The following is a 27,467-nucleotide window of genomic DNA, read 5'->3' on the forward strand; positions in this document are numbered from 1 at the left end:
ATACCCGCCTCCCAGCGGCAGGAATGGGTACTAACCACCTGGCCGATCACTGCGTGTGCCGGGAGTTTTGAAATTCAGTCGGACTTCAGAGAATACAGCTGTATATATATATCTGCCAGGTAAGTATGAACAAACTTTATTGTATCATAACAATATCATTTTCACTTATCAGCACCCTGCCAAGAACGGAACCCCTGCCGATAACCGGGGACTGCCTGTGCCTGGTTGAACCTGTCTTTAGTCGTATGCTTTACTTAAGATTAAGTCATGCATTGATCATAGAGGCACCTGAGCACCTATTTGTGGCTGAGTTGCTATATTGCCCGAGTTTTCATTGGCGCTGAGCCACCATGGGAGCCGAGTGCTCAATGTCAACAGAGCTCCCACTGGGAGCCGAGCGCTTGTTTGCCCCTTCGAGGAATCCGTGTCATCCTCCTTTTTTGGCCATACCATCCCTATAGCATTCCGTGTTATAGTTTGATCCATCGAACCTCATCTCCTTGCCCTTCATCATGATCAAGGAGGAACCATACAATGTTCAGACTGTCTCCAAGTTATGTTGTCTGCTTAGCCCTATTTTGGCCTGTATCATGGTTCCTGAACTTGCTTGGATCCTACAGGATCCTTCCCCACTGTGTCTTCTCAGACAACCTCGCTTCAACAGATCTACTGAGGTAGTCTGATTTTCGCGAGACAGACTCCAGATTGTACGGAGGATTATCAATCGGGAGGTCTTACCTTATGTGTTGCAGAGGCCATTACAAGTCATGTAAGTTAATCTTCTCTTGTCATCTTCCAGGCCTGGGTATTGACTTTCTGAAGCTAGTTTCATTGTTATGAGGTATCAAACTATGCATAACTCATGTGAAAGCAGAGAGACTTAGTTCGTTGGCATCCCAGTCTTATTTTCCTTTAAAATTGCTGACACACCCAAGCAAGGAAAAAGAAGATAATTTACTCATCTTCCCTGGGATTTTAGTCCAGGACAGGGACTGGCCAAAGAACTGGATCCTTTTCTTTCTCCATTAAGAGTTTTATGGACATCCGTGCCTTCTAGGGGCGCCAGACTTCACCCAAACTCATAGCTGGTCTGGTACCCTGTTTTCCTGGCATCAACAACAGCCCGGCACCACCTCTTGCTCTGAGCACCCAATAGTAGTGCTCACAAGCTCAGAGGAGAATAGATTTTCCATTTTATTTGAATGTTGAGGTTCGAAGGCTGTCCGTGAACTATGTTGTTTTAGCAAGAGCTAGTCTTCTGATTAGAGCTCTTGACAAAAACTACAGCTTGGTGCCAGCTCATTCTCTTGGAGCTTAAAGTGCTTTCTAGTGCTGAGGAGGAATAGAGAGCTCTGCTTGGCTGGATGGTCTGGTATTTCCCAGAAAACTGGAATTCCAGACCAGTTATGTATAACCCAGGGTGTTATGGCAAGAACTCTATCAAATCCTCTGATTAGAACATCTTGGCCTTCACCCTAAGAATTTTATCTTCTAAGACACTCAGATTTAGGAGAAGATTTGCCACCTTTTAGCAAAAGCTAAAGATGTTAGAACAGTCTCAACCTCATTAGCTTTCAAGCGCTATATACCACTTACGTCCATTTGACATTTGACCTACTAGCAGTATGGCCGTTCATTTCTCATGATTTTGAGAGAGTATCAAAGTTTTTAAAATTTTGGCATTACCTTGGGAATTTTAGTTACTGACATGGTATTGCAGAATGAAGCATAGGATTTTCTCCTATTGTCGGGACCTTCACCTTGTAGTGAAATGTTGAAGTTTCTAGAGCCGGGAGAATACAATTTACCCGAAGCACCTGTCACCTGAAGCGGATAAGTTGTGGTTTTACTTCAGTGTCGGTGACAACATAATCTGGTGGTTTTTATGGTACTGCACCTACACCAAGGGCACCTTGAAAGTTCTGTTAGTCATTGGATAGTTCCGTGGTTGCATAACTTTCTCTGATGCTTTGTAGCGATTGGAGTATTCCTCTGCTACAAAGCTTCCCCTTAAGTAGAGGCCGCCCTCGGCTTTACTGCTGCGCCATTACAGGTTAAGTTGAGCACCAACTAGAGGCACTTTCTATTTGTGGCTCTCTTAACTAACCAGGAACTATAAGCATTGTTTTTAATGCTAGCAAATTTTCTATTTCTAATTCATTACTATACATGACTTAATGCTTTCGAGTAGAATAGTTCAGTGAACTTCCCATATATGGGGGTGTTAAGAACCACAACCACCAGCGATTATTGAAAATTGGTGATATATTGGAACCGAGAGGAAGACCTAGACAAAAATATATAGATGGATTAGTGAGAATGACTGGAGGAAGAATGTCTGCAGCTCAGTTGCTGCAGAGATCCGGAAATAGAGAGGAATGGTGAGCCATGATTGCCGACGTCCTTGGGGATATGGCACCTGGATGATAATGATGATTGGAACCCCTTTAAAAATGCTTATAACTGTTTTTTAACCCTTAACCCTTAAATGCCTATTGGACGTATTATACGTCGACTAAAATTGTCTGTCGGGTGCTAATCGGATGTACGGTACATTGACTACAAAAAGTTTTTTACATAGTATTCGCCAAAAAATAGTTATAGGCCTAGTTTGCGAACAGTTTGAAATCACGCTCCTTGAGGGATGCTGGGAGTTCACGGATCAAGCTGTTGTTTTGTTAACAAGCGTTACCCAGGCACGCATGTGCAAATTAACTCCTTCTCGCACTAAAAACCATCAGTGACACATCTCCGAAATTCTTTTGTCACTTTGTCGTAATTTTTGCACTGTTTTATATTAGCGGTTACATAGAGTTTTATATATGAAAATGTGCTCAATTTCATGTAGAATACAAACAAAAACAACCCATGGTTGTAGCTTTCATTAATTTTGAAATATTTTCATATAGATAATGATAAGGGCCAAAATTTCAACCTTCGGTCAACTTTGACTCGACCGAAATGGTCAAAGAACACAATTGTAAGCTAAAACTCTTATATTCTAATAATATTCAATAATTTACCTTCATTTTGCAACAAATTGGAAGTCTCTAGCACAATATTTTGATTTATGGTGAATTTTTGTAAAAAAGTTTTTCCTTACATCCGCGCGGTAACTCTGCCGAAAATCTCAGAAATTCTTTTGTCAGTTTGTCGTAATGTTTGCACTGTTTTATATTAGCCGTTACATAAAGTTTTATGTATGAAAATGTGCGCAATTTCATGTAGAATGCAATTAAAAACAACCCATGGTTGTAGCTTTATCAGTTTTGAAATATTTTCATATAAATCACGATAAGTGCCAAAAACAAAATTTCAAGTTTCCTTCGGTCAATTTTTTTTTTTTAAAAATTTAATAAAAAACTCGACCGAACATGGTCGAAAAAAAACAAAGAAATACAATTGTAAGCTAAAACTCTTACATTCTAGTAATATTCAATCATTTACCTTCATTTTGCAACAAATTGGAAAAGTCTAGCACAATATTTCGATTTATGTTGAATTTTTGAAAAACACTTTTTCCTTACGTCCGCTCTCTGTAACTCCGCCGAAAATCGCAAAAACTTTTTGTTATTTTGTCGTAATGTTTGCACCGTTTTATGTTATCCATTACTTGAAGTTTTATGTATGAAAATGTGCGCAATTTTATGTAGTATACAACAAAAAATAACTCATGGTTGTAGCTTTTATCAGTTTTGAAATATTTTCATATAAATCACGATAAATAGAAAAAATTTGACCTTTGGTCAACTTTAACTTGACCGAAATGGTTGAAAACTGCAATTTTAAGCTAAAACACTTACAGTCTAGTAATATTCAATCAGTTACCTTCATTTTGCAACAAACGGGAAGTCTCTAGCACAATATTTCGATTTATGGTGAATTTTTAAAAAAAACTTATGTCATGCATTACGAATTCATGCATCATTTTGTGATAATATTTTCTCTGTGTTGCTTTGATCATTTTACAATTTGTTATATACTAAAATTATTGCAATTTAGTGTACAATACAATAAAAAAAAAATTAGCTTTAACCGTTTTGCTCACAGCGCGATTTGTATACAATTACATACAGTATATGAAATTTTTTTTTGCGCTGTCATATATTCCAATAGTATTTGTATATGATAATGATATTTTTTTTTCATTTCTGATGGTTGCATACTAAACTTCAGGCAATGACAAAAAAGGAGCCAAAAATGAACTTAACCCTTAAACGCGTAAGGGGTATACGTAGATATGTAAGTGTGTTATGTATGGTTCATACAACTATCAGATAACAAATACTACTGTACATATGCACATTTCTGGTATTTGCAGTGGATTAAAAGTTATTCTAGGCTTAATGCACTGAGAAATTTGAGATAGTAGTGCATTAGTGGTTGATCGAGATTCAGTTGTTAAACGTAGCTAGTAAACGTTGCCATATACTGCTTGCTGAGAGTTGCTACATACTTTGTCCTACTCACTAGAAAAAGAATATTTGCATTATTTTGTATTGTGCTGTCCTTGGCGAATGTTAATACAAGCACCCATTGTTAATGGAGACAACTTTGTATATATTTTGAATGTAGTGTTAGGGAAGTCGATTATTGCTGGTTAGCAACGTATGAATGTAAAATAAAAGTTAGGGGGATTCCACTGAATAAGGGGTATTACAATAAATGACTTGAATTTCTTTGCCCTTGACTGATACCTTCTCAAGCAAAGAAAGTGGAAAAGCAAGGAGTTTTTGCAAATCTTGTGGATGAGAGTGATCAGTATTAACCTGAATACTGATAATCATCAAAAAATCTGTTGTGCTGATTTAGAATAAGGCAGTATCCCAAAAGGTGGGGCATTGCCCTTTGCCTGTTCAAAATTGACCACACATGCATGAAAAGTATTTAGTGGTTGGGCAACTCCAGGTTTCTCAGAGAAGCTTGTTTTCTTGAAGATATAGTTAGGTTGACAGGTTTTAGTCATGTTTAATGTATACTAATGTAAAAGGTAGTTACTGTGCTGTAAGTGTTCTTAAAGTGCAAGTACTAGACTGATTGAATTATTTTTAATCTTTTTGATAATTTTGTTGCCTTTATAGTATTGTAAAAAATATGTTTTGCTAAAGATGCAATTAGTTTAAAAGGTAAGATGTTCCGTAATTATAAATTATAATAAAAAGAGATTACAGATTCTCAGACAGTTATTACTCTTAATTAATTGTTAAATTTAACATAAAAAGATCTCACATATTGATAATAAATTTGATAATAAATTAGTTTTAAAGTACATTTGTGCACTTTTTCTTTTCAGTGACGTTGAAAGCGTTATCAATCTTCTGGGTGCCCAATTCTTAGCTGACATAGAGCATATTTGCTTGGGGTCTGCAAGTTATGAGAGTGATGTGTCCTCAAGTGCAACTAGCCGATCTGTGGAATCCATTGTTAGTGATGGGTCACAAGCAAGTGATTTTGCAAAAGGCTGTCGACCCAGGGTGACCGGAAAGCAGCTTGGAAGAAGAACAGTTTCTCTGAGAGAAACAAGTAAGTCCCCCTGTGTGCAGCACGAACAGTTTATGAAAAATCAGGCAGATCTTCAGCAGTGTTATGACAATTTTAATAAGGAATATGCTAAACTTTCTCTGAAAAATGATGGGGATATCATCGAAGGTAATGATGGAAGTAGCCATTCGTCGGCTCTTCAAAATGATACGGAGTCCATCCAGAATCATTGCAGCCAAAGCGCACAGATGGAAAATGAAGACAAAGATAATTCTGTGAGTTACTTCTCTGGAAGTGATGTTATAATGACGATAAATCCTGTATATAAAGTGGATCGTGATTCTGCAGAATTAGGGAACAATTCACTTCATTGTCAGAGCAGCAGCAGTAATGCTCCATGCTCTGCAGACATTCCAGTGGAATTTAACATAGGTGCTCATAGTTTTTCAAAGTCTGTTCCCATGAATAATGTTGTTCCCATGAATAATGTAGGTGCCAATTCAGATATTCTAAGGAAAACTAACTGCAGTGCTCCAGATTTGGCAAGTATTGTTAGTAGAAGTGATGGGAGTAAAGCGGATATTACTGGATTAGCTCATAAAATTAACTTCAGTGCTCCTGATTTGGATTTAGTTCATAAACTAAATGGAAATGTTCCCAACCTTAACTCCTCCAGTAAAGTGAATACCAGTGCTCCTGATTTAGATATTCATCGAAATGCATCTTTTAACACCCATTATGTGCCAAATATTGACAAAAAAATTAACAGCAGTGCTCCTAATTCTCTGAATTATATGAGAGAAAATGACATGATTCTAAAGTCTCACAGCGTAGATGTCAAGTCAAGTGATGTTTTTTCAATTAACTTAGGTACCTCTGACTCTCTTTACTTGAAATCAAAAAGTCTTGATGAGGACTGCACAGACTCCCATGGCGCAAGAAAAAGTGACGGCAGTGAAGCACTGCCTCTTGATATATTGTGTAAGAGCAATGGTGTACCTTCCAACATAGTGGGGACATGTTTTGAGGAACTGAAAGTTGAGTTTACAAAGGAATCTTGCAAATCAGTAGCTCAAGATAATGTTGCTCCTGCTACACCTGATGTTCTTCAGCATGAATCAGAATTGGATAAATCAAAAAGTGATTGTGTTCCAATTGATGCCTTGCCAGCTCACAAAAAGGTTCGCCACCAGTCTGCTGGGTCAATGCCTCACAGTTCTCCACGTAGCAGGCAACTTTCTGGTGCTCTATCACTCACCCAAGATGATGGCCTAGACACCATTGCTCTTAAGCAGTATGTATTGCGGGGATGTGGAGCAAAAATTCTTGTGGCTCTTGATCAGCTTGGAGTTGCGGTAAGTACTAACTTTTTCCTTTGCTCTTAAACATATGCTCATTGTAGTTGGAATGTACTGCATGTCAGTTTTAGGAAATAGGAGTGAGTGCCTTTGTTTTATCAAATGCCATGATCAAATTCTTGTCAGGATAATTTTATTAACATCTTGTACTAAATAACTAGTATGCTTTTTACTTGGGAATAATTGAAAAAGTTAAAATTTAATTGCTGTTTCAGTGCAATCAACTTGACAGGTGTTTGTGTTAAAAATAAATGGGGAAAATAAAAATTGACGTCTTTGTTCAACTGCATGTTTCTAAGCAAGAAGTAGATTAAAATACCATTAAAATACAAAAATAATGGAAAAATAGAAAAAGTGCAAAATCCCAAATTAAGGGGGCCGGCCGGCTAATGCCCTTTTTTAAGGACAGGACTTTGATATTCATACCACTTAATAAGGTGACTTGGGACATCTCCAAACCGCATATGATTTTTGCCTCTGACCTTCGGTTTTGTGACGCCAGGGCGATTTATCCCGAAAATAAAAATTTTTCAAATTCTATCTCCTCCCTTGATATTTAATATTAAGACCTGGGATTACTACCATATATAGACCTGATGTAGACCTCCAATCGAATGGAGAGTTTTTTTTCTAAAAGTTATTTTTTTGCAAGATATGAATTTTTCAATATGGTAAAAAAATAAACCCTATAAATCAGGAGAAAAACATTTATAAAAAAAAATACGAAACAAAAATTGGAAAAAAGGGCTCTAATTGTTTGTTCTATAATGTCTTTCTGAGTTATATACCAAATTTCAATGTTATAGCTTTAAAACTAAGTGAGAAGATAGATTTTGAAGGTCAATAAGTATAGTTTTGAGATACGGGCGTTCAAAGTTTTCCTTCGTATTTCTATAAAGACAATGTTAATAAATAATGATTATTATGAATGTATATTTCTTTTTTGTATATTAATAAACCAAAACTATTTTATTTATCATAATTTAATCATAAATGATGATCCCTTTGCTCATATATCGCAGCCTGGGGCACTGCTTGAGCAAAGATGGGGCACTCCTCCTACGCAATCTCTCTCCCCCTCCCAACTAAAACTGCTTGTTATTACAGCGAATTTTCTTCTTCTGTATGTTAGCGAGATGTTTTCCTTGTATTTTCCTCTTTGGCAGGATGAAATTCTTGCCCGAAACAAAGATAAACAAACGTAAAATGGAAGAGAATGTCAAGAGGTGAAACTCGAAGGCGTACTCTTTTCTTACAAACACAATTTAATAAATCATGATTATTATGAATTTCATATTCCATTTTGGGTTTTAAAAAACCAAAACTTTGTTATTTATCATAAATGAAGATCTCTTTGCTCAAAGATCGTCGTAGCCTTGGGCACAGTGTGACGTGTGCTGTCAAGCAAGACGGGGGCGTTACTAAGCAACCCTCCCCTCTCTCTTCACTAACTACGCATATATTATGATATTCTGTAATAATACTCGAGCGATTTTTATTCGTCTGTATGTTAGCAAGATGTTTTCCTTGTCTTTTCCTCATTGGCATGATGAAATTCTTGCCGAAACATACATAAAGATACGTAAAAGCAGGCGTATGTCAGGGGTGAAATGGAACGTGTAGACTACTCGAAGTCTGTGATCGCACTAAATTAGGACTGGACTTGGCCTGAAGTCTCCTTCTCGACTCGGGGAATGTCTACAGATGCCATTTCTCCCAATTTCTTTGACAATAATTATCAAAATTTACGATAATAGAGGAAATATTGCATTTTATACATTCAACTTACCTGTCAGATATATACATAGCTATTACTCCGTTGTCCACGACAAAAATTTGAATTTCGCGGCACACGCGGCAGGTAGGTCAGGTTATCTACCCCCCCGCCGCTGGGTGGCGGGAATAGGAACCATACCTGTTTTCTAATTCATATTTTTTCTGTCGCTTGGAATGTAAACAACGTTTGCAGTTCCTCCTGATGGATTTTCGTGTTTCATCGCCATCGATCGTCTGGGCTAACTTTTGCAGGGAAGTAATGGATCTTTGGTTCGGCATACGCTTTTGTTAACTTTTAGTAATTTTTTTTTTATAAAATTAACTTCGAAAATTTTGAAGATTAGTGACGTGTAACTACCGAAGTTTTCGGTAGACACTCATGCACTTTCACGAAAGTGAATTACTTATACTTTCATGAAAGGGAATTACTTATATTTATTCATTAATAAAATAAGTGTTAGAGTTTGATTGAGGAAATGTATATCTTTCTTCCTAGTTGGTAAAGTCAGAAAAGTAACTATTCTTTAGAAGCTTTATTAGCTCTTGTGTTAACGAGCAATTATAGTAGTAACAGTACTAGTAGTTGTTGCATCCTCATCACCTTCTTACTCCGCAGTATCTACAATATCATATTTGCAAATGGTAGACTTTGGATATAGTTCAAATACGAACTCTTAGAACGTAAGAAGTGAATATAGTGTTCCCCCATTACAATGGAGGGTGCATCTGATCGGCTCTGTCTCGCTCTCAGGTCTGGACCTCTTCCAAGCTCACAAGCCCAGAGGAGAAGGAATGTCGAAAACCGTAAGGAGGTTTCAGAGAATCCCCACCGGTCAGGCGTCCCCTCGGCAGGTTCTGTAGAGCGTCCCAGACTGCCAGGGATAGCCATTGGAAAGGCTTCCTAAAACAGTGTTTCTCCCTTTTTATGCCTACTGTTCCACGATGGATAGGAGAACTTCGAATGAATGAGATTGACGAAGATCCTCGTATAATGCCTTCTGGTAGAATTATTCAAAATGAGAATGACAATCGATCCACCATTCGAAATCAGGCGAACGATTTACCGCCTTCTAATATTAAAGATCATTCGATAACATTTGTGATAAAGTCATTGTTCGAACATTTTTTCGCAACTAGACGAGCTATCCCATGGGGGTATGAAATTGTTATTTCAACATAAAATTCCCCATCGGTGCATTTTTAGATATAGATCTATTCTGATGAGAATGATTTAGATTATTTGTCAATCGAATGAATTATATGGATCTCGTTGAGTGATAAAGCATATATGTATGACTTTTAAGCTTCTAGCTCCTACCATGCTTAGGACAAATCGCCTTAGGACTACGGTATGGCAAGGCATATACACATACCGAAATTTATGCTATAATGGTCAAGTGAAATCCTTACAAAATTTCCTAAATTAATACGGTTTACCTTAATGTAACAGTATTATAGAGGATTCTATTATGCTAGAGTATGAGTTATGTGATGCTATCGTGTCTTCGAGAAGTGATCGGAGAAGCATATCTTTATTGGTGAATTGAGAGTAGGATAGAAACATTTTTCTTTGTGTTAGAAGAGGTTTCCTTGAATTACCAGTACCCTTCTAGGACTTTCCTAGGAAGAAATTGTTTAAAAGGATTGTTTAGACGACACCTATTTAGTTTCTAGACTTGTCGAAGTCTCGTTTGCTTAATTATGCTTATATAAAAACTTCCTGAAGTTCGATAATAATTTTATAAGATTCCTTTATTTAATGGAGTAACTGGCAACTCTGGAAAGGGAAGGCCAGACGGCTTTCGAAGACTGCTTTCGCTTTGAGAGTGAGACCAACGCAGTACCATGTTGTTCTCAGTCGTGAGCAGTCGTTTACAGCTCTCTCTCCTGCGGAATGGGATAACTAACCGTATCTCTTCCCTACAATCATGGTCTTAGCCTCGGATTGAGGGAATACTGAAGCTATCATAAATAAAATATTGTCTGCCTTTTGTTAGGAAGCTTTCAATAAGAAAGATATTACAACCTTTCAATGCTGTTTACCGTAGGTAACATGATTAAAGGATTCTAATGCAGCAGAACATTATACTATTATTTAATGCACTCATACTTACGAAAGCATGGCTTATTAGAGTACATACTTAGTGAGAAGAGAGATGTAATAGAGATTCACTTCAAGACTACGGTATGGTTAAGTCTTTCGAGAAAGGACACAACCGTATTTAGAATCGGATATTGCGCAAAAGTTGTATTGAGTCGGATGGGAAACATTCTTTTAGTGGGAAATGGTTTCCCTGAATGGATTATACTACGTATATAAAAGTTTTTCATAATAAGAACGGAATTAACATATGAAAGGATGTCGGGTACCAAAAGACACAGATGTTCTGGCACATAATATAAAGATAATTAGTAGGAGGCGCCAGCCCGGCGCAGAAGCGCCAGCCTGGCGCAAGTTGCGCCAGCCTGCGCCAGCCTGGTGCAATAAGCCAAGAGCACCATCCAAAATATTTCTCGTTCAGGAAAAATAAGGGGTGGGGGGGTGGGGGGGTGGGGGGGGATCGGAAGAATTAACCGAGGAAAGAATAATTCCCCTTCCGATATACTCGAATTAGAGGAAAATTGAGAAGAAACATCCAACTATGGAAGTACTGTAGAATTATAGGATTCTTACAGCACCTCTTCTTATTTTGATATTGAGATTTCCTGACCACGGTTGCTAGTAATGGGCCATAAAAGCTCCAGCCAGGCTTTAACCAGGCGATAGGCGCCAGCCAGGCGCGAGGCGCCAGACAGAAGCGTGACGCCTCCCAGGAGCAAGGCGCCAGGCAAGCGCGAGGACACTGCGAGGCGCAAGACGCCAGCCAGAAGCGTGACGCCTCCCAGGAGCGAGGCGCCAGCCAGACGCGAGGCGCCAACCAGGCGCAAGACATCAGGATCTCCAATTTCTCAGTATTTGGAGATAGTCTTTCCAAGAGTTTCCTCTTTGAGAACTGACACAAGATCAGTTTTTTTTTCCTGACAGGGACACAAGTTGTCGCACAGGCGGCCGTGGCCCTTGTCAGGATTAACTGAAATTGCGGAAGTCTCTAACAGGAACAGACTTCTCATGTCAGGTAATATAGTGGTGGCGTGAGCGACTTCTTTCCTGGCAAGAGGAGTTGTTTTGGGAGAAACTTTCTTTGCCAGATCAACCCTCTACTGACAATTATTCTAGATATCGCACAGGCGAACGTAGTACGTGTCAGGATAAGTGGGTTCTTCTGCTTTGTAGACCTTCACATGGTGAAGAGAACCGATATCTTTAGAGGTCTCTCGCTTTCCTCATCCTTATGAGACTAGTGATAGAAAATATATCGGACTCATAAGTTAATCTGGGTGCAGGTTTTAGAAAGACCTTGGCAACCCCTTTTTTATTGCACGTTTCGGCTAGTCCCTTGAACCATGCAGCCCCTCTTTCTCCTCTTTCATTGTTATTAACAGGATGTTATATTATCCTACTCCTATGTAAACATATAACAAGGGAGACCTTGTAATGTTTTGGTAATGGAAAAGACTCGTAGGAGCTCTCAGTATTGGGTGAGAGGCTCTTTCAAGTATTTGAACCGTACATTACGGCCTGATGTCCTAGGATAGGAATCTTGAATGATTCTCCTCGATCCTGGATCATTTATTAGGAGAATAGGATAATAATAATTGGTTGTTTTGCAGAATAACGATGATAGAATTTTCCATTCTCTCGTTGCCCAGGCACGAGGACGGGAAGAAAGAATATAAGAGAGAGGTAGCAATATACGCCATCTTTATTTTATAGAAAGGGGAATAAAATTTAGTCTTTTTCCCCTAAAATATAAACTCTCTACAGAATGTAAGACAAAGGGCGTCAAAGAAAGAGAGGATAATACGTTATGCCTCATTTTAGACTTAGAGAGGTTAGATTCACAGAGGTCACGTTCTTCTCACAGCAGGTTTTGGAAGTCTTTTCCAAGACAGTCTGAATATTCTTTCAGCATGTATTTTAAATGGACCTTAACAACCTCTCCACTCTGAGTCTGTCTGCGTGCAGACTGACCAGAAGTGGACATGAAGGAGAGGATGTTTCAAGGTAAATGACAGTAGTCATGGATAAGATATAATTACTGCAGATCGTGCTAGAGGGAATGAGGAAACTGTCCTCTTCCGATACCTCTGTGAACCACATAGTGGTTTTTTCTTCCCTTTCAGAGGGAAGAATCACCTTTGTATATATCTGCTATCAAAGAACGCAGTAAAAGGCTATACTCTGTCTCTATAAAGGGAATTGGAGATAGCAGAGCATTAAGATCTTCGGGATCTTATACAATACCTCTATACGACAAGACTAGGAGATCTTATAATTACAATGGGATCCTATTTGGGCCTCAGATTCCATGTTCTGACAAGATGGAACTGCTCCTCATCAATGTTTCTCTTGGCACTAAACGATCAAAAGGACGAGTGAAATTTTGGGCTTGGAATCTGGAATCAAATTCTAGAAAGACTCGGCAATGGGTTCCTGCCAGCATGGTATGTTTGGCAAAAGAACTAAAACCTTTTATTCCTGGATCAACGCTTTCAGATAAAGGATTCGTTGTCCAGGCAATGTATTTACGTTGTCATCTACAAAAGAAGATAAGGTTTAAACGTTTGCTGACAGAGTCTTTGGAATACGATGAGGGCTCAAAACTACTTCCCAGAAGGTTCGAAGAGATATATTTAAAGAGCTAGAAATCAGGAATCCTCCCAATTTCAGCTCAGAGTCTCCTTAGACTTCCAGGCTCTTTCCCTGCCTTCGTGCAAGGATAGGGAAGATTTTGCAACGAGAGAACTCATCAACATGTAGGAAGAGTGCTCGTTAGCAACGGAAGTATCAAGTATGATCCTCCTTGGAGGAAGACTGGTCTCTCGGACTATTAGATTTCCTATCGTCTACTGGATTTAGCTGACTAAAATTACCTCCCCTTGTTGCAGAGGCCATAAGCTCAAAGTGAAAGAATTTCTTCCACCCTTTTCCATTCTCCTGATAAACGATTGTGGATGTTCAGACTTTCGGACAATGTAGCGCCAATCAGGCGCCAAATGCCAAACAGGCGTAAAGACGCCAGAGCAAGACAGTCCTAATAAACACTGTCATTGTCTGATGAGAAGGAGTAGGCCTCCAATCTGGCGCAGATGCACTAGAGGCGAATAAATCAGGCAAATAAAGTGTCCGAGGTGGACATCGCCAGTTTTCATCGAGACTCTTAACAAGCTCGAATCTCCAGCAAGTGGGGAGAAGTCAGCCAGGCGCCAGGCAAGCGAAGCGCCAGCCAGGCGCGAGTGAGGCGCCAGCCAGGCGCGAGGCGCCAGCCAGGGGCGAGGCGCCAGGCAGGCGCGAAGCTCCAGCCAGGCGCAAGCCAGGCTCTGGGCTTCATCCAGAAGAGATCTATTTCAAAGAAAGCCCTGGTCTTCTTTGGAACAGTGGAATCTCTAAAGCACTTCTTGAGTAACTTGATGATTCCTTCAAACAGCTAAGAATTAAAAGCGCTTGAAGTGCGAGCTTTTAACAATTCTTGTTCTTTCCATAACAATATGTCGTGAGAGACATATTAGCTGTAATAACGGGAGATGCAACTCTGTGTTGACTTCTCTTTGCACGAAGGAGATCAAGTGGGCCTATGAGAGATCCTTCTCTCTTTGTTATACGTGTCCACGGATGCGTTGCTGGGATAGGGAGCCGACACTGATCCTTAACTAGTGAATTGAAAATTTTTTATTTTTTTTTTTAACATAAGTGTATTATTTTCTGGGGTTATTTGAAATGAGTTTGGGGATAGCTCTTTTCAAATTAAGCACAAACCCTCGTGTTAGGATCAGGTGATCGGGATCGGTGTTGTGCTCCTTAAATTATGCCAATAGGCATTGGTGTATTGTCATGTAAGTGGATAAGACCCCATTGACAAATGACCACTAGATTCTGTCAAGTAAGTGGATAAGACCCCATTGACAGATCTACAAGAACTCTTAGCCATAGGTCACATCCTCGCTGAGGCTCTTGAGACGAAGCAGACTACTAGCAATAGCTAGGAAGTCGACCCTTCGTCTAAACACATAGGAACCAAGGTTTTATTTATTTATTACCTACAACGTATGTTGTTTACCTGTCTATTCAGTAATAGCTGTCTTTGACCCTCCACCAATGGTGTGAATCAGCTATGTATATATCTGACAGGTAAGTTGAATGTATAAAAATGATATTGTTATGATACAATAAAGTTTTATACATACTTACCTGGCAGATATATATAATTAAATGGCCCACCCAGCCTCCCCTCAGGAGACAGCTGGAAGAAAAAATATGAATTAGAAAACGGGTATGGTTCCTATTCCCGCCACCCAGCGGGGGGGGGGGGGGGGGGGGGGTAGATCACCTGACCTACCTGCCGCGTGTGCCGCGAAATTCGAATTTCTGTCGGGGACGACGGAGTAATAGCTATGTATATATCTGCCAGGTAAGTATGTATAAAACTTTATTGTATCATAACAATATCATTTTTCTTGTACGGATCAATGTTTTAGGCTTATTGAGTTACGTTAACTAATTACCCTGTAACTACGAAAGTAAGAGGAATTTTGACGAAATATTTCGTATACGTATTCTCAATTGCCATATGAAGCTCCATGAATTTTTTCATGACTTTGCATTTTTCGTCCTATACCTCCATATATAGGGGTTCCGGCCGGCCCCCTTAAGGCAATTTTTTGTAGTTGAAGATTTGGAGGTATGTACCCACTCAAGGGGCACAAGTAATTTTATCAACATTGTTTACGTCAATGCAATCCTAAGATTCTTGAATGAATTGATTGACTTCAACAACATCAACATTATCCATTGCTATGCTAAGTGGAAAGTTTATACATTAGAGTGCATTAAATATTAGAATATAAAATGTTACAGTAATACGTAACAAAATCCAAGATAAAGCTTTTGTATATCTTGTCTGTGTGTTTGGACAGCCAATCACTTAGAGTTTGCCACTGCCAAACCTAGGCCTACTTCTGTGAGCTCATCATTTTAATTATGGTATATATTTTTGTATTTTTAATGTTCATGATATTATTAGATGAGGAATGTTATGAAATATGTACAATAATTATGGAAAATTTTAGTAATTTTAAGGCGGAGGTAAACTTAAAATGTTCTGAGTTTTGTTAAGCTAGACACTTTTTGTAAAGTACTAGTAACTTGAATGTTAATTCACGATCAATATTTTAAGTAGAAAATTTTTTTGACGGGCCATGTTACTACGGTAACTGCTGAGCGTAATTAATTCAACAAGAAATATAGGCATGGCTGTAGTCTATGTCAGCTGATCTGTCATTGGAATGTTATTTTCATTAACAATAGTCCTGGCAAGATTGCCCGTGATATCAGCTGCTGATTGGCTTAATTCCATCTTATTTGAATTTAGAATAAATAATTCCTACTAAAGCACATATTTATATGGAAGAAATGGTTACACACAAAAAAGGCATAAACTTCAGTGGTAAATATGTCCTTTTGAGTTGCTACAGATATACCTGGGCCATAATGTTATAAAAACTGAGTGTACAGAGAAATAATGGTGGACAAATGAACAATGAGAGGGGGTGATTTGGCGGCGGGAATTTATCTAACCTGACTTTCCGATTCAGAGCTTGAGCCTAATGAAATGGTATCGCTTTTATCCCAGCATGACGGTTTGCACTTAATGATGTAAACTTCTTGTTTTTGATAAACATTGTATTTGACGCGAGCGTCTTTTAAAATGTATGATACAAAAGCATTCATAGACATATTAGAAGGATATGATCCTTCAAACTGGAACAAATCAACAGAAAACATCTTGAAAATGATTGAAGGAGTTCCAAATAAAATCCAAGTGGTCAAGAGACTTATAAAGAAAATTTACATCAATCAACATATTCCGACAAAGAAAATGAATAAGGTGAACATTGTGAATATATACTAATTGATGCAATAGGAAAAAGAATGCCCAAAGCATGCAAACTATAAGGTGTGGTATAGCATAGTTAATCCACAAAACCTGATCAGAAAATGTTCTGCATGTAACATTCCAACGCATCCTCAATGTGCTGAAGTCATGCAAAATATGAGTAAGGATACCAGAGTATTTTGCTCAACATGTCTATCATGGATAGACATTGTTATTAAGTCAAGACTTAATATGCAAATAGTAGAGGATGAAGAGGAAGAGGAAGAAGAAGAAGAGGAAAATGGAAGAGAAGAAAACAAAACTGAAATGACAGAAAAAATAATGAAAACAAAGAGCAAGACAAGAGTATGGATGCAGAGATACTCATTGATGCTACATATGAGGCAATCAAGCAGCATACATACGAAGAAATAAATTACGACAGCAACACAAAATAAAATCCCGAATTCATACACAAAATGAATAATTATGATGAAGGAAGATAAAATATGTTGGAAAAGTTGGATTTTTTAATGTCAGAATTTCTGGAAATGAAGAAAAGATCAACATACCAGAACAGAAAAGAGACGGGAAAATCCTTATTATTACCCATATTAAATGAAGGAGATAACACACAAACCATCATTGTGATGAATGCGCAGGGTTTAGTTATGAGTAACTCAAAAAGAAAAATAGAGTTCTTAGAAGAACTAACCCAAATTGAAAAGAAAATAGATATAATGAATATAAGTGAAACATGGTACATATTCCCAAGAGACTGGTAATGATGATCAATAGAAGGGTTCCAAACTTATTGATCAGATAGAAAAAATAGGAATCAAGGGGGAACCGTGATATATGGGAAAGACATGCAAATATAGTAACTCAGAATGTGAACTAATAGCAGTAGAATTTGAATCTGAAAAATTAATGAACATAGTAATATATAGACCCCCTAATACTAAAGAGTTTGACTCAATAATAGAAAAATTGGATGATATATGTAGAAATCACAAGGACTGGACTATTCTCCTATCCGGAGACTTGAACTTTCCTTTCGTAGATTGGAAAGAACGAATAGGAGATTGTGGTAGTTTTATACATATAAAAAAAAGAGTAATAGTAGTGCAGAAGATAAAAGGCACTTCGAAAAGCTATTAGATATGCTACTAGAATACAACATTCAACAAATAAATCACCTGCCAACAAGAAAGGAAAATACTTTAGACCTAGTATTTTTGAACGAAGTGAATTATGTTAAAGAAATAATAGTTTATAATGCGAGTACTTCAGACCATAATGTCATAGAACTAAAAGTCCATTCCAAAGCAAGTGAAAACAGAGATAAGCAAGAGATGAAAAAGTTGGAAGGATATGGAAAATACACTTTTTACAGTAAAAATTTAAAATGGTCAGAAATAAATGAAGAATTAAACAATGATTGGGATAACATTTTCGTAAGTGATGATATACAGGTAAATACGGAGATACTATTATATAAAATATTAGAGAAAATAGTGGATAAATATATACCAAATAAGAAAAGTAAACATCAGTCATGCATACCAAGAGACAGAAGGATCTTGTTCCAGAAAATCAGAAAGTGGAAAAAAAGTCTTGCAAAAGAAAAAATGCATGGAAAGTGATGGAACTAAAAAGTAAGATAGAAAATGCAGGACAAAAGATAATACTACAATCAAAAGAAAATGAAAAATTGGACTTGGAAGAAAAAACCATTATAAATATCAAGCAAAATCTCAAACTATTGTACTCGTATGCAAATAAGATGAATAAAAGAAGAATAGAAATAGGCCCTCTAAGAATTGAAAGGAGATTAACAAATGAAAAAAAGGAAATATGCAACATATTGGCAGAAAGATATGAGAGAGAATTTACCCCCAGAATTGATAATGAAGATAATGATACAGAAATAAATGATGAAAATAGAGAATAATTATCAGACATAGATATTAATGAAGCCGATATAGTGCAGGCTATTAATGAAATTAAAAATGGAGCAGCAGCAGGTCCTGATGGTGTCCCTGCTATTTTGCTAAAGAAAGTAGTTCATTCTATCACAAAGCCCCTTGCAATATTATTAAGGCAAAGTGTAGATACAGGCAAGATTTATGATGAGCACAAATTAGCATATATTACCCCTACTTTCTAAAGTGGATCAAGACTAGAGGCAAGTAATTATAGGCCTGTGAGTCTAACATCACATATGGTAGTGTATGAAAGGGTAATGAAGAAAAATATTATAAAACATTTAATAAAAAATAATTTGTTTGATATAGGACAATATGGTTTTGTACCCGGAAAAAGTACACAAACCCAACTGTTAGTCCACCGTTAGAACATTTACAAAGATATGAAAAACTGAAAAGAAACAGATGTGGTTTATCTAGACTTTGCAAAAGCTTTTGACAAGGTAAACCATAATATATTAGCGAAGAAAATTAGAAAACATAATACTGGGGATAAAGTAGGAAGATGGTTAAAAGAATTTTTACACAACAGAAAACAGATAGTTATTGCAAACGATGAGAAATTGGATGAAGCTAAGGCAATATCCGGTGTGCCACAAGGTACGGTGCTAGCTGCATTGCTGTTTGTTATTATGATTGCAGACATAGACAGTAATGTTAAGGACTCGGTAGTGAGTAGTTTCGCTGATGACACAAGAATTAAGTAGAGAAATTACTTGTGATGAAGATAGGAATGCACTACAAAGAGACCTTAACAAAGTATATGAATGGGCAGAGGTAAATAGGATGGTATTTAACTCTGATAAATTTGAATCAATAAATTATGGAGATAGAGAAGGAAAGCTTTATGCATATAGGTGACCTAATAATGAGACAATCACAAATAAGGAAGCAGTTAAAGACCTTGGTGTGATGTTGAATAGAAACATGTTATACAATGATCAAATAGCAATTATATTGGCAAAATTTAAAGCAAAAATGGGAATGTTGTTACGGCACTTCAAAACAAGAAAAGCTGAACATATGATTATGCTTTATAAAACGTATGTTCGTAGTCCACTTGAATATTGCAATATGATATGGTACCCACACTATCAAAAGGATATTGCACAAATAGAGAGTGTACAAAGGTCCTTTACAGCTAGAATAGAAGAAGTTAAGGATCTTGACTACTGGGAAAGACTACAACTTTTAAAATTACGTATATACAGTGGTACCTCGAGATACGAAATTAAACCGTTCCGAGGCGGCATTCGTATCATGAGTTTTTTGTATCTTGAACTGCATTTTACATGTAAAGTGGCTAATCCGTTCCAAGCCCTCCAAAATCACCCCAGTAAATTTCATAATAAAGCTAAATTGACCTATAAACAATGAAATACTACAACAATTTGGACCATTCAATACCTAAGTTAATACGTACTAGTAGTACGTACTAATATGTATGTACCTGTAAATAAAGTGTATTAGTGTACATGGTATACAAGAAGTACTGTATGTACATATGTATGTATGTAGTAAAATGTGGAAGCTTACCTTTGGAGTGAGGCTATCTCCGAAAGTGGCGACAAAGGAGGAGGACAAACGGCAGATATGTACACTTAACTTTACGAAACACATAAAAAAATGTCAGGAAAACATAAACTAAACTTTACGAAACACATTAACAAAACTGTAACACTTAACTTTACAAAAAACTTAAAATTAAATTTTTTTTTTTTTTTTTTTTTTTTTTTTTTTTTTTTTTTTTTTTTTTTTTTTTTTTTTCAATACAAAATTTCAACTTCTTCACCACTTTCAACTTTCTGTTTTTTCGTAGTATCACTTGGTTCTTCCTTTTTGCTTACTCCAACTAAAGACCTCTTTAAAAAATAACTATCCAAGGAAGATTGCTTATGCTTGCTTTTGACAATGTTCCTAAAATGACTCAGGCAAACGTCATCGAACTGTGCAAGCATACGACCTGTGTAAGCCTTTTCGGGCTGTGTCTTTTTTACGAATGAGTGCACCTTATGAAAAGCAGCTAGAGCATCCTTAATTTCTGCCGTTGTCATAGAGTCGTCGTCCTCCTCCTCGCCGCTGCTAGAGAACTCTTCTTGAACAATGTTATGTTGCATGGCCTCCAACTCCTTCAGGTCATCCGTCGTAAGCTCCTTTTGGTACTCCTTGAGAAGGTCATTGATGTCGTCCTTGTCGATGACCAGCCCCATGGACTTGCCGAGTGCAACGATCTCGTCAAGATCCGGTTGCGAAACAGTTTCAGGATCGTCAACTGTTCCTGAATCTGCAGCACCAGCTTCGCCCACGTCGAATCCCTCAAAGTCTCGGGCGGATACGGCATCAGGCCAGAGTTTCCTCCACGAGGAATTCAAGGTTCGCCTCGAAACCTCCTGCCAAGCTTAGTTGATGAGTCGGATGCATATCACAACATCGAAATGCTCCTTCCAAAATTCACGCAAAGTGAGGTTTGTGGTATCGGTGATGTCGAAATATCTCTTGAAAAGATGTTTCGTATACAGCTTCTTGAAGTTCGATATCACTTGCTGGTCCATGGGCTGGAGGAGAGGAGTGGTGTTAGGCGGAAGATAAAGAACCTTGATAAATGAATACTCTGCTAGGATATCTTCCTCGAGGCCAGGAGGGAGGGTGAGCAGGGGCATTGTCCAACACCAGTAGACATTTCAGAGAGAGGCGCTTCTCTTCCAAGAATTTCTTCACTGTCGGGCCGAAACACAGATTTACCCACTCAGTGAACAAAAGTCTTGTTACCCAGGCTTTTGCATTAGCCCTCCACATCACTGGAAGCTTCTCCTTAAGCATTTTGTGGGCCTTGAAGGCTCGAGGAGTCTCCGAATGATAGTCAAGTAGGGGCTTCACCTTGCAATCCCCACTGGCGTTCGAACAACGTGCGTGCGTAAGCCTGTCTTTCATAGGCTTATGCCCGGGTAGCTTTTTCTCTTCCTGCATGATGTACGTCCGACGAGGTCTTTTTTTCCAAAAAAGGCCATTCTCATCACAGTTGAAGACTTGCTGAGAACTGTAGCCTTCGTTGATCGTCATCTCGTCGAACGTCTTAATAAAGGCTTCTGCCGCTTACGTGTCCGAGCTGGCCGCCTCCCCATGCCGCATCACCAAATGGATGCCAGTCCGTTTACGGAATTTTTCGAACCACCCATGAGAAGCCTTGAGGTCTGGGGTTGGCGTCGATGTCCCTTCTCCTCCGTCGTCTTCGGCCTGAGCAATCAAATCGACAAAAATAGTGCTGACCTTGTTGCAGATTGCTGTTTCCGTTATCGTATTGCCAGCGATTTCTTTGCCTTTTATCCAGACAAGAAGCAGCCTTTCCATTTCATCGTGCACGTGGCTCCTCTTGCTGGACAAAATAGTCATGCCCTCGGAAGGTGTAGCTGCTTTGATGACATCCTTCTGCTTAAGGATGGTGCCTATTGTGCATAGATTTCGGCCGTATTCCTTAGCGATCACATACCAGCTTCATAGTTTTTAATTATCTCCATCTTCGTCTCCAAAGAAAGCATACTCTTCTTTCCGTGAACTTCAACTTTCTTGGGACCCATGACTACGTATATACTGTACGTAATTATGTTGTGTAGTAGTATACGTATGTAGTAAAGTTCTCACACAACACGATAAAGTATACTACAACGAAATCACTAAGGATCTTATGGCAGTGACTAGCATCAGGAACCAATGGGAGAGCGGGAAGATGGTGGCGAGTCTACTCAGTTGGCGGCGCACGAGTTTTAAAATTGTTGTCGGTGGTCTGGGCGAATCTCGGACTTTACAGCAACAACCTTTCGTATCTTCAATTTTCGTATGTAGAGCTGCAAAAATCTTCTTATTTGCTTCCTGTGTGATGTACGTCCTATGAGGCATTTTTTTCCATAAAAGGCCAGTCTCGTCACAGTTGAAGACTTGCTGAGAACTGTAGTCTTCCTTGATCGTCATCTCGTCGAACTTCTTAATAAAGGCTTTGGCTGCTTACGTGTCCAAGCAGGTAGCTTCCCCATGCTGCACCACCAAATGGATGCCAGTTCGTTTACGGAATTTATCAAAACACCCCTGAGAAGCCTTGAAGTCTGGGGTTGCTGTCGATGTCCCTTCTCCTCCGTCGTCTTTGGCCTGGGAAAGATGCTGACCAATAGGAGAGCAGGATCTTACAGCGGTGACTAGCATCAGGAACCAATGGGAGAGTGGGAGGATGGTGGCGAGTCTACTCAGTTGGCAGCGTGCGAGTTTTAAAATTGTTCTCGGCGGTCCGGGCGAATCTCGGACTTTTACACCCTTTCGCAACCTGAATTATATTTGTATACAGAAGCAAAAAAATCTTCGTCTTTGCTTTCGTAACTTGGATTTTTCATAAGTAGGGACTTTCGTATGTCGAGGTTCCACTCCATTTGTAAGTGTGAAATGATGACAGAATTGTCTGTTAATGTTGATTATCTTTTGTTATATTAACTAAATGCATATTTTAGAAAGCTGATGTATTATTTTCATGTGCAATGTTTAAAAATTAGTTGGGTTTTATCTCAATATCCAAGGTTTTTTCAATTAAGAAAAAATAATTCTATGATTTACCTGCTTAACCATTTAGAAATCCTCAAAGTGAACAAGGTTGTGTAGACATTGCGTGTTAGGCCCCCTGGTTTAGTTGTTTTGCAAATGCATAATAATCTGAATACTGTAGTTGGTAAAGAATTTCAGTGTGCCACTAAGTGGTACTCTGATAGGCAAAATTTTCTTCTCAAAGTAAAAAAATGAAAAATTTTGTTAGCTTTAATGGTATTTTGATATTTCATACTTGCTGTGGAGCATTCATGACTCTGTTTTCTACATCGTAGGGTTACATTAAGTTTTGACATATTTTTTTGGTGGGTGATGTGGTTTTCATATACTATTAGTGCTTTGAGAGTTTTAGCAGTTTCGTAACTTACATTTTTTTATTTAGTATTTCTTTCTTTTTTCTTTCAGAGCATTACAGGAATAAAGGAAATAAGTCATGTATTAGGCTTTGTCTTTAGATATATTTTCAAGAATGCCTCAGCCGAAGAAAAATGCAAATTTTGGTATGAGCACCAAAAGGAAAGCATATTGTCTATCAAGAAGAAGCCATTTGAAGATGCAGCCAGATTTGATGGTAATCATATAACATCTCAGCCAAGACATGAAGAAGGGGACCTGGATGCTGCAAGCAGTTTCACTTTTAGATATGAACCAGCTGTCACCCTAAATTTAGAGACAATCTTTGGCACAACTGTGCATCCTTCTCACCAGAGAAATGCTTCAACTGGTAGAGGAAATCGTCCAAGTTTGGGTCTACCAAATTCCTGGTCCCAGACCTCGGGATCCAAAAGCAGTAGTGTGTCAAGTTGTCAGAGTATAAAAAGGGTTGGAAAGAGAAGACGGAAACGTTTGTCGTTAACTAATCATTATATTCAGTCAGAATCAGAGGGAGAAGAGCTCCCAAAGGCCAATAAAAGTCGTAAATCTATGGTCAAATTTACTATGAACCCAAAGGACTTTGATTACTTTACCAACGTTGTTTATAGCGATGACGACAAGTACCTAGAGCCGGAAACAGACCGATCCAGCAGTCGCATGAGCGGCAAGGTATACTGCCATGAGGATGCCTTATGCCTTTCAGTTATGGAACTTTTACAGTGCATTCTTTCTCTGCAAGCTCAAATTGCAGCTCATGAAACAGAAACCAAGCAGATCTTTTCTCCATTATTAGCTTGCAATGAAATTTTGGTATTTTGCATAGAAACCATTCCATGTATGGTAGAAGAACTGAAGTCCATAGAATTAAAAGGAGAAGACTCTTTTCCTATTTATGTACTTTTAACACAGGTTTTAAGGTTGTTATTTTCAGCTGTACAGAAATTTCTCAAAAGTGGAGAGTGGTTGAATACTGTCATTGATCTTCAAGTAGTACCAAAAGTAATGGGACTCATAACAGGTTTTTTAGACACCAAATTTGGGTCATCATCTAAGGCTGAAATATTAAAGTCAACCTTTGGCAAGGCATCAGTTGCTTATGAAGGTATCCTTGGGGTGATCTATACTCTTCTGTGTTGCACTTGCCTTAAAGTGGAATATAAAGATGTGCGTCACTGCCTTAGTCTTCACAAGGTATTTTTAGAAAATAATGGTCCTTTAGTAATAAAGAAAATTATTTCTTTGAACTCCTTACTTTCTGTAAACAAAAGAGCAGATGTACTTAATTTGTTGAGCAGGTTAGTCTTATATATGAAATACTGGCGAGAAGATGTTCATCATTCAGAGAAGTGTGAGAAAAAGAGCCATCGTTTTTGTGAATATCTGTCGGTACAGAATCATCACTTACAAGTGTTTGGGATGAGCTCTAGTATGGTGAATGCTATTGATCCTAGTGCATGCATGATTGCAAATTTTGTATGCATTTTATTGGACTCAATGTCTTATAATCATGAGGCAGATTTGTATACATTCAGTATTAAAGCACTCACAAAATGTGGTCTGTGCTGTTGCATGAATACAGGAATGATATTAAGCAGACTCTTGCAGATATTAACTGAAAAGCCTCGCTTGGTTGGATACGCAGCATCTTACATTGAAAATGTTGTTTGGAGAGACTTGAGTGGACTAACTGTCAGAGATCCACCAAGATGTGCATTTTGTCAAACTCCAGACCTCATGGGTGTTGGTCATCATTCTGTGACGGGGGAGTATGCTCCAGAAGAATCATTTTCTTCAACATTCAGTGGGAGGAGTGTCCCTTCATTTCATAGCCCTTTGAACTACAACAGTCAAGGGTACGATGACAAAGGTAAATCATTATCTTTATCTCACTGGGAAGGTATTTCCCAGTACAAGAGGTATTTATTCTGCCCACAGGTCAGCTCAAAGATCATGAGTCACATTATACGTCTACTCTCTCAAAGTAATACTGCAGTGAAAATTGAAATTTGTGAACATCTAATTGTTCCAACTCTAAAACAAATTTGTGATCAGGGTGTAGACATCCAACTGGAAGAAAAAGAAGTCAATAGAGAAGTTCTTATTGGACTTTTCAAGTGCTTTAGGCTAACACTAGCAGAATCAAGTGACCAAAAGTTGATGAAATTTTTACAGGACCATGGGCTTACTCTTATCATGGCTAGTAAATTAGTTCCTGGGATCAGGCATGAAGCATTTGCTTTATTATGCAACATTGTTATGAAGGAATTAAAATCAAAACCTGGATTGCCAGTCTTAAGTGACACTGATGAAGAGAGTAATTTCATATTTACAAAGGTATTTGAGAGAGAGATCTTAGAACATGATGAATTCTGGACAGCTTATTTCAACATGAAGGACAGAGAAATGCGACAACGGTTCTTCATTCACACTCAGCTGAGTATGGGTGAAGCTGTCATTTCTGGCTCACAGGAGTGTGTCAATAGTGGAGACGATGAAGGATACAAGACGCAGCCTGATATTGATTTGCCAGCATATACAAATCCACCAGGAGTAACAGAAGTTCATCCAAGTGAAGCCAGTGATGATGATGATGAACCAGTTTATAGTACGCGAATTGTCAGACAAGATGCAGTGGATGATTCTGAGGTGAAAGGTTCATGTGAGTCAAGGAAAACGGAACAGTTTTCACGTCGGGAAGATTTCTTAGATCATTACACCGATGAAAACTTTAAGGTAAGTAAATTTGCAACTGAAACAGTTGTTGTTTGTCTCAAAAATATGAAATCTAATGTGTATCTTACTGCAGAATCTGCTGCTCAGTGAAGTGATTCAAGGTAGTATGTTTTGTAAATGAGATGTTCCATATGTCATTATTTTAATGTTTACTTTTGAGATTGTATAAAAATTGCAAACATTTTCATGGTCTTCCTTTTCTCGCTTTCTTTTGCTCCAAAATCTTCCAAGTTACACACCCTATTTAACAATTGTATCATCCTCTTATTTTGTCCATGAGAACAAACCATCGAAAGCTTTCTTGATGCATTTCATGACCTGTGCTAACCATTTAATATATAATTTACTCATTCCATATAGGTACCCTTATTAATTAACACACGTACAAGGCAAAAAATTAATTTAAGCAGTATTTTCAATATTTAGTATTAAACATTTACATTTCACTTCCTTAAGGAAGAGTTGGTCAAAGATCCCATTGTACATTTCCAACTGTTACTATTGACACTATTCATCTCATATAAATGTTATATGTACAGAGGTTCTGCTATTTTGCTTTGTCATCTATTTGTGACTCTCCTCTTCTGCTATCCTACCATCATCTGATAGATTTACAGGCAGTCCCTGATTATCGGTGATCCGGTTTTATGGCGCTCGAAAATCTGTGTTTTATGGCACCATAACATGACGAGTTCCGCTTATTGGGGCCATAAGGTCTTGTGATGCTGTAACATACCTAACAGAGGCGCCATAATGGTACTAATGATGATCTGCACCCCCTCGGGAACGGAACCCATGCCAATAACCAGGGACTGCCTGTACATACTTCCAAATGATACATATCAGTTGGTAACATTTTCCCACTATTCATACTTTTGTTTATTGCTTCATCCTCCTGGTTTCCATCTACCCTTATTACCCTCACCTGTTAACAAGATGCCAATAGTCCCTGGATCACACAAGTTTTTATTAATTTTACTGGATTTCCAGCTGGTGCCAGAATATCTATCCTAATGTTAAGACCTCAGGTTTGTTAGTTATGGAAAATACAAATTGATTAAAGATTTGTCATATTTTTAGGCTTGTTTATCAGGTTGTACACCTTCTCTTCAGGATTGCCAACTAGTACTGGATGAGCTACAAACAGCAGCCAATCCATTCTGTTTATAATCCTTATTCTGATTCCTTGATTTATTGTC

General features: G+C 38.1%; 1 protein-coding gene across 1 annotated transcript in view; it reads left to right on the forward strand.

Annotated features, from left to right (window-relative positions):
- LOC135217916 (uncharacterized) overlaps positions 1-27,467 on the forward strand; it is a gene marked incomplete in the record, with an annotated part of 536,838 nt that overhangs the window by 228,603 nt on the left and 280,768 nt on the right. Inside the window, 2 exon segments of the mRNA XM_064254001.1 lie at positions 5,294-6,836; positions 23,566-26,268. Coding sequence (XP_064110071.1) covers positions 5,294-6,836; positions 23,566-26,268 — 4,246 coding nt within the window.

This window comes from Macrobrachium nipponense, chromosome 9 (genome assembly GCF_015104395.2).
Source record: "Macrobrachium nipponense isolate FS-2020 chromosome 9, ASM1510439v2, whole genome shotgun sequence".
Lineage (NCBI taxonomy): Eukaryota > Metazoa > Arthropoda > Malacostraca > Decapoda > Palaemonidae > Macrobrachium > Macrobrachium nipponense.